General features: G+C 43.7%; 1 protein-coding gene across 1 annotated transcript in view; it reads right to left on the bottom strand.

The window, feature by feature from the left end:
- LOC103772970 (core histone macro-H2A.1) overlaps nucleotides 1-8998 on the bottom strand; it is a 37476-nt gene that overhangs the window by 3641 nt on the left and 24837 nt on the right. The window contains exons 6-7 of the mRNA XM_008940316.1: nucleotides 4817-4906; nucleotides 1025-1199 (exon numbers count right to left, since the gene is read on the bottom strand). Of these exons, the coding sequence (XP_008938564.1) occupies nucleotides 1025-1199; nucleotides 4817-4906 (265 nt within the window). The remainder of the gene's footprint in view (nucleotides 1-1024; nucleotides 1200-4816; nucleotides 4907-8998) is intronic.

The raw sequence follows: 8998 nt of genomic DNA, 5'->3' as shown, positions 1-8998 counted from the left end.
TGCTGAAACTTCTAGCTCCTTATTGTCATTCACCCAAAAGCTGAACTAGCACTTCCTGCCCTCACCCACAGGATGGGCAGGAATTGAGCTGGTGTTGCAACACGGCACAATGGGAAGAATATTCTCCCTGTCCATCAGCCAGCTGCTCTCACAGCAGATTCAGAAGGGGCAGTTGCTCAGGGTTGAACACACAACTGTGTAACTCAGCCTAGACTGGGCCCTTGGTCCTCCCATGGAGCCACCACCATGGGCCAAGTGTTCCAAAGCTCCCTGCCCACCCCAAATCCAGGAGCCTTGGAGGAACAGTGCAGCCCACATTCAGACTCTTAAAAACAGGATCCAACTTTCAAAGGCACTGAGTACCCTGTACAAAGCCAGAAGACCTTAACTTTAGACTTTGGCATTCAAGGACCTTGGCAAAGGCTTTTAAGGCCTTTTCTCTTTTTCCCCCCCCCTAAAAGAGTCCCATGATGTAAAGCCCATGGAATTCAGGTTATGGATTTTGGGTGAAAGCTTGAAGTGACTCTGCAAATCCTGAGCACCAAGACACTTCAGGTTTGCTGCTTAAAATAATATTAAGCCACGTCTTCTGGCCATCCTAAGACAAATATTGGAGTAAGTTTAACTACGCACTAAAATGAGGTAAAATAAACCCCTTTTCTTCATGTTCTCCCCCACATCCCTAATTTATATGAATAAACTGAGTCTGAAAAAAAGCCTTTTAATATCCTCCTTGAAAGTTTGTTTTATGCTCTTTGCACACTTTAAGATTTGGGAGGGATCACTACGAGACCTGCCAAGGCTGAACCAGTTTTCAGGAGAATACTCCAGGCTCCACACACAGCTCAAGCAAACCTAGAAGGAACTTTCATAGAAACTTTCCATTCAGGGACCTGATTTAAAGAAAGAAGAATCAAGCCAGTGTTGTAGCAATGGGTTTGGCACTTGGGAAGGGGCTGGAACGTATGAGATAACACTCAGAAAATGTGACCTGCTTGGCGTGGGGTTTGTGCAACAGCCTTACCTGCCACTGCCAATGGAAGGAAATGCAATTGATTTCAGCTTCTTCTCATCAGCCAGAGCCAAGCAGTTCTTCACTGTCTTTTCCAGCAGCTCCTCACATTTGTCTGAGCCCCAGCCCGGGCTGTTACAGTGGATCACAAATTTTGCAGGCAATCCGTGGCCAGCACTGACAACAGCTAGTAAGAAAAGAAAGTGAAAAGTAATTGCTTTCCTCTCTTTAGGATTAAAAGAGTGCATAGGAGATTAAAGCAGCAAACAACTGACAGACATTCCCTCAGCCCCTGTGAATGTTTCAGATTACAAATCACACAGCCTTAAAATACAACAACATGATTAGAGAGACTTTGTATTTTCCATTTCCTGCTGCATTTTGCTGTGGTAATTTATAAATCATAGCTATAATTGAGCTTATTTGAGAGAGAGCAAGAATTTGTGGCTGACATCAAAGAAAATACATGTACACTGGGAACTGTGCCAGCTTGTGCAAGGGAAAAGGCAATAATTGTTAGAATTTAAACCTGTTTGAGGGAAGACCTTGCTTTGGTTCAGTTTATTAAATACCAGGATGCTGGACAGTCAGAGTTATGACCTGTGCCACCTTCAGCTACTCCTGCTATACACACAGTTTGTTCAGCTCACTTAGATCCCATTGGATCAGTTCAGAGCTGTTAGTGCTCAGCAAACTAGTAAGGAAGGCTGGAAAAGAGAACTAGGACTTCTGTTTAATTTTCAACTTTGTTTCTGAGTAACTGTAAAGAAGACATTTTGTGTGAATTCAAGACTTTGGGTTTGGTCTTAGCTGAGCTATTTTGTGCATGGGTCATCCAAGACCACTCAAATAATTGTTTTTAGTTTACCTCTTCCATCCTCTTCTTGACAGAGAGCTGGACAGGATGCATTTATAGATTTACAACATTTGATTCACACTGTTTATACACTAACAGGCAAGGCTTTGTATGGACAAAGAAACAAAGAGTTTTTATCATGCTAATCACATATGATCACCACGATACTACCACGGATGTGTGGGGATGAAGAGGATGCAGCAGAGCCTGCCTCCAAACTACTGACACTCAGGGAATCTCCAGCCAACCACCCTAATCACAAACTGAGGGAAGGAAAAACCAGCTGAAACCTCACAGGGGCATACACTGAACCAGCACAAAGTCAGCCCCCAACACACACACTTTGGGATATAATCATAAGCAGCCACTCAAAGTGTAGGTATAAAATGGCAGCTTATGGCTTCAAAACAATAGTAAAAATACCAATATGTATTCATTTATTTTTTTTTTTTTAATCAGGTTTATAAAGGTGCTTAGAGGCCAGAAATCCCCTACTCCATTCTGGAATGTTTATGAGGGATTTTGTTGTTTAAGTATAGTAGAAATGATTCTTGGAGCACAACCATCACATATGGATACTATCCTGTAGCTGCTGCAGGAAAGAGAAAATACTTTGCCATATGGCCCTCTGGCTGGAGGCTGATCAGCAGAGCACGTTCTGAAGGACTAGGGAAGCACGAGCATTTATGTTCCTATGGGCTTGCAGATTTTACCATGCTGAACAGCCTCACTGTCAGGCAAGGCTAATTTGTCATAACGTGCAACTAAAATGTTGGCAGATCCAGAATATATCAATAAACCCAAGGAAAGTATTGAAAGCAGCTGACATATCTCTAGTCAGATGTGAAATGTGGATAACATCTTCATCCCCAGAGAAGAAAATCCTGTACAACTGTATAAGTTGTACACCAACTTTACTAGTTCTCAGGGAGTATTTTCCAGGGTAGTCATTAATTAATACATTAGGATCCTGTTGAGGACAACTGTTAATTACCCAGAGCAGTTGTCCCCTACTTCAAAGGCAAACATTGAAAGGGGACAAAATTTGTGCTTTTGCTGTAGAAACAGAACCACGGACACACTCTGTGCCAGTTAAAATTACATTCCAGGTAAGGATTCTTGTTGTTGGTAGATTAAAGGGATACCCATTAACTGAAAAATTAGAAACTGGATCTCCTTTTGATGGAGAAATTGGTGTGTTCTTCTCTAGAGTCCTCCATCAAGTCCCTAACAGCCAGCCAGTTTCTCCTGGTGCAGCACAGAGCTCCCCAAGGGCTAACAGTGCCAAGCATCCCTCAGAGCTGCTGGATGTGCTGATGGCTCAGAAATAAAATACTTTTCTCTCCAACTTGCAACCTATTTGTGAGCAGTTTGGTTTGGGCTGATAAGGAACAGTGTGAGCAAAATAAATAAATAAAATAAAAAAAGAGTAATTGATTCTACATATTTTAGCAGAACAAGAATTCCAAGAGAAACTTATTAAAAATTTTAAAAAGCAAGGGGGAAAAAAAAGAGTATTAACCACCAGAAGTAAACAGTTGTAATTTTTCCTGTCAGGGCTGAAGTCTTACATCTCCCCTTCAGCTTTCGTTAGAATTCGTTTACAAAACTGCACACACTGTATTTATTTTTATAGCATAAACACAGATGGCAGAATCAGCCTTCTATATGAACAACATGTATCAGCAATTTCACAGATGGTGTAAAATTATATATCGCCGTTACCAAACTTTATTACTCACATAGTAGATTTTTCTCAGATATTACATAAATTTTGATAACTAGGCATCAAAAAGCCATAAGCTTTTATAGTGATGATTTTGGCACTGATTAAACAAAGTACCCAAGCAGATGCTTAGCTTTAAGCACGTGCTTAAGTTCAGTGGAATTCAGCAGCATTTCAGCAAAGCAGATGTTTAACAGAGTTGGGCTCAACTGCCATGAATAATAAATGTCTCATTAATTGCTTTTCTGAACTGTGCCCTCCCCAGTCCACACTCACTGTGTGCACACGTACCTGTGAGTAGCCTGCTCGTACTGGTAACATTACATCACTACTCCCTTTCCCAGGTGATTAGTAAAGGTTACTTAAGATGCAACGTGTGTATTTTAGCTTTGGAGAGCAGGAGGACCATGTAACCCATGAAAGTTAACATGAAAGTTCAAGCTGGGGTTTAACCCCAGTTAACTGGGGTTTAACAACCCCAGGCAATGCTCCAGGCTTGGGGAAGAGGTGCTGGAAAGTGGCCAGTGGAAAAGGGCCTGGGGGTGCTGGTGGCCAGCTGGCTGAACAAGAGCCAGTGTGTGCCCAGGTGCCCAAGAAGGCCAATGGCATCCTGGCCTGGCTCAAAACTAGTGCGTGCAGCAGGAGCAGGGAAGAGATCGGAGCAGGGAAGGGATTGTGCCCCTGGCCTGGGCACTGGGGAGGCCACAGCTTGAGTCCTGGGGTCAGTTTTGGTCACCACAGTATAAGGACATTGGGGTGCTGGGGCACGTCCAGAGAAGGGCAGCGAAGCTGGGGAAGGGTCTGGGGAACATGGCTTGTGAGGAGCAGCTGAGGGACCTGGGGGTGTTTAGTCTGGAGGAGTCTGAGGGAAGACCACCTTGCTCTCTACAACTCCCCGAAAGGAGGCTGCAGTGAGTTCAGTGTTGGTCTCTTTTCCCAGCTTACTAGGATGAAAAGAAATGGACTCAAGCTGTGCCAGGGGATGTTTCGATTGGATATTAGGAAGAATTTCTTTCCTTCCAGAGCGGTGAAACATTGGCCCAGGCTGCCCAGGGAGGTGCTGGAGCCACCATCCCTGCAGGGGTTCAAAAAAACCTGTGGACGTGGCACTTGGGGGCAGGGTTTAGTGGTCATGGTGGTGTTCCAGCCCTGGTGACCCCGCGTTGCTCGGCAGGGGCCGCTCAGCGGGGCCGGCCGCCGTTCCCGAAGCGCAGGAGCTCACCTCCAGCTATGTCCAAGGGCCCGTTCTTTTTGCGAAGCTCAATGACAGCTTCCACAAACTCCTTGCCGCCTTTCTTTTCCAAAGTGCTCCCTGAACAGAGAAGGGTTATTTTACTCCTCTGATCCCAGGTTTCCACGGCAGACGTGCGACTCGGCGTTATTTTTTTATCACATCGTTCTAGAGTTTTCCGCCCAAATGTTTTGGTTGGTTTATTTTTTTTTGGGGGACTGCAAAGTAAGATCTAAACCTTTTGGGACTTCAGAATTAGCTAGTCATTAAAAACAACAACAACAAGAACAGAAAGAAAAAAAACCAAAAGAGACAACCCTAGCAACCCAAAAGCCTCACCTCGGTATCCCTCGCTAACGGCTTTAATGTCAAAACATCTGCCAGGACATCCCTACCTCCTTCCTCAGCATGAGCATGGGCTAGTGTGAAAGGTTCCAGGAGAATGTGCTAGCTCAGGAGCAGTCGAAGGGTCAGAATTCCTTCCCCTAAGGTTCATTTCCCCTCTCTCTTATAAATTGTTTTAAAGAGCCATTTGCCACAATAAGAATTTGAAACTCACCTGATCTTGGTCCCTGACCCCAACAGGTGGCACCAGGAATGAAACAGTCTCGTGAGTGCAGCGGGCTGCTTTACTTGGTAACTGCCCAGCTTGTTGAGCCACCTTTAACCAAGAGGAAGAGCCTCAGAAATAAGGAGAATCTCTAAGGAACATATTCCTCCAATGAACTTCTCTAACTACAGCTAAGGAGCTGGACAAGGTCATTCTGGGAGGAGAAGAGCTGTGTGGTGCTCCAGGGCAACCAAAAGGTATGCTCTTTACAAAGGCAGTCCATCACTAAATGGTTTAGATCTTATTTTGCAGCTCTAGTTTTAAAGATTAATATAAAAAAAAAAAAAAAAGGCAACCCAAGAAAGCGTTTTCCTGACTACATAAACATCCCACATAACGTTGCACTGTGCATATTAATTACAAAGGTAGACAAGTAAAAAGCAGCAATATCATAAAGGCTCTGATTTGAGATATTACTTTGAAAACCCGACTTCCAAAAATTGAGAACTAGGATCTCTAAAGATCGAGACATTTGGTGAAACCCCTTACTTTCACTGATGAAGAAAGAAAAAACACATTTTCTGATGGAAGTGCACATACTATATGCTCTAGGAAGCAGAGCCCCTCCTCCAAGACTCTGTGTTCTACAGAGGGTTACAGCTCTAGGAAGCAAGAGGACTGCTAGATGCTTTTGTTTTCACACCATTGCTAAATTTCTCCCAAAATGAACATTAAAAGCTGAAGACAACAATGTGTTATTTGTTCATTCAGAAACCGACTCCGTGACCCTGCTTCTACTTTGCTATTGGCAGTTTATGGCTTTTGGGGTACAAAAGCTGAGGACAATTCAAAACCATCTGCCTTTTCTTTGGCTTTTTCCTAACCAGTTCACAATAGGTGTTTGCCAGCAGCTGAACTGCAAGGTCAGACCGTGTAGGTCAGAGTGTAATTTGCTCTTTGTGCTCATTTAAGCTTTTTTTTATATAAAGACTTCAGTCTAAGTTTACTCGCACCAACTCCTCACTGAGAATTTTCTAAAACTCAAAGTTACCTAGCCCTGTGAAACTGAGTGGGAGGCACCATCTTACAAATCTCTCTGAGAAGACAGCCGTGGCTTTGTTTGTCACAGCAAGGTGCCTTTGGAGAGCACCCTGGAGCTGAGGGCTTGGGAATGGTGCCCTTCAACAGCACGAGACACCGTGTCCTTGCTGAACCAGCCGTGGCTGACACCAGGGCCTTATAAAACCTCTCTGACAGAGGAGGATGGAGAGGGACAGAAGCAGTCCTTCCATTCTAGTCACATTCTTCTTGTATGTATTTCCACATCATCCCTATTTATATTCCTATAGATTCCAGTTATATTCCCCTTGAGTCCGTGAACTCGGATCAGTCCTAAAACCCATGACATTCATAATCCTTAATTTCTCTTGTTTCAAGGGGAAACATAATTAAGCCTTGTGCAGAACCTAGGAACAGAAAAGATCTATTAAGTAGGTCATTTCTTTGCCATCGCAAAGCTGTTGTACATTTAATGGAATTTAGCCTAGTTTGGTTTAATTCAGTCCAGAAGGATCAGCTTTTTCCCTTCTACTGGGAATTAATTTATAATTAAAAGCAATGAACAACCCTGTCAGTTTTTTCTACTGAGCTCTCTTCTTGCAGACCTGGTACAAAGAAGAGCACAAGTAGTATTTGGTATGAATGAGTGAGGTTTTTCTGCATTTATTCTTCTTCTGATTAATAGTGAGGGTTTATATTGAAATTATATTTCAGAACTAATGTTGTACATGAGCTTCATCTGAGACATACCGAATTTAACCATTTTTCCACTACATTAGCAAGTTCTTGATGGAAGTCTTGCTTCACAGCTTCAAGGTTAGTAGCTGATTTGCTCACAGGCATAAATATGTGTCACTCCCATGAGAATAAGATCATTATCTCATGCTTTCCAAGCAGGCATTGGTATCAGTGTTGAAAACAGCGTTAGCAGAAATTTAGGCTCTAAAAACCTCAGGATAAGCCCCCAGTACATTTAAATTGTTAGGGAATAAACAACGAAAATTAAAAAAATCAAAATAAATTTAGATGGGTAAAAGTTAATCATTGGAAGCTAAGCATTTGTGCACTTCTATTCTTTCTTACAGCAGTCAGAGGCAACAGGAACCTACACTAAGGAATGAGCAGTGTGGCTTCGAGAGAATTTTTCTTTGTGGGGCAGCAAAGTGTTTCTTTGTCAAAAGGTAGGAGACAAGCACATCAGCTAAATGGCTCTGACAGACTTTAGAAGCATATTCTTCAGATACAGGGTACTGTGACACTTTTATTTTAATGTCTCTGTGTCTCTTTGGCCAGCCAAGTCACAGCTGCCCCTGCCCAAGCCCATACACAGGGCTACATTCTCCTGCATACTCCAAGAAGCCCCTTTGGAAGAAGCTGGTGGGGTAGGACACGCTGGCTCAGCAGCAGGACCCGTGTCCCTCCAAGCCAGCACTGAAACAAGGCCTGGGGCATGGAGGGACACCACTCATGTAGTGATGATGGGGTTAAGATGAGCTGTAGAACAGAGGCTGGGATCAGGTGGCTTTTTTATTAAGCGTGGTGGGTCGTCACCCTCACCAGCAACTTCTGTGTTCAGCCCAAATTCTCATTTGCCTTCCCAAATTACCACGGCAGGTCGGTTAGAGTATTGCTACCCTTTTACAAAATCCTGCAAGATAATGTAGGCAGGGAGGGGTATCACTAGGAGTTACTCAGGGGACACTCAAAACACTGAATTAAGAGGTCTGTTGTGTTATCTACCGTGCTTTCTGTCACTGGTGTAGTTTAGTTGACCAACCACCTGGCAAATGTCTGTAGGGTCACTAGCCATGGGCTTGTGGCCGTGAGGACCATTGAGCAGGGCTACGAAGATCACTGGTCCATATGGTAATATATAGAAAAACTAACCAGTTTTAAGAGTTTAGAAAATACAGATGAGCTAGATCCAGCACATCAGATGTGTACATCTGAAACTCAGCGTGGAGAGGGTGTACTGGAACTGGCTAGAAATCTAAAGATCAAGACTCGAACCACAATGAAGACAGACATTTAGCATGCCAAACAAACAACGTGGTCATCCATTTTCCCTGCTCACATGCCCGAGCTGAACGTACAGCTCCTACACTTTGAATTTTGCTGGTGCCTCCTCTTGTTACTTCTGAAAGTCCGATTTGGTGATAGAAATCAAAAACGCCTACTGAGTTTGCCATGATTCCCTTTGCTTTATTCTCAGTCAGGACTGCTGGAAGTGAGAAATGAATGCAAATCTGCATAGCTACGACAAGCTTGTGGCTGCTGATTGACCATGCACACACATACAAACTGGGCAGCACTGAACTTTCCATTACCTACTTCACCACCGGTGTAGAAGTCAGAGTTTGTCGGGTGAACGACAGCATCACTGTCGATCGTGGCAATGTCAGCCTGTACAACTTGCAACTACAACAGGTAAACAGATGTATATCAACCACGTTGGACAGAGACCCAGCACAGGCTCTACATTTACACATGTACCAACGTCCATATTTTCCTACCTTTACACCTCCAAACCTTGCGCCAAAGGAGTATGCTGAGTTGTGTGTGCA

The sequence above is a fragment of the Merops nubicus genome, unplaced genomic scaffold, assembly GCF_000691845.1.
Source record: "Merops nubicus isolate BGI_N331 unplaced genomic scaffold, ASM69184v1 scaffold965, whole genome shotgun sequence".
Lineage (NCBI taxonomy): Eukaryota > Metazoa > Chordata > Aves > Coraciiformes > Meropidae > Merops > Merops nubicus.
The sequence above is the reverse complement of the archived record's forward strand: the minus strand, read 5'-3'. Positions and strand labels throughout refer to the sequence as shown.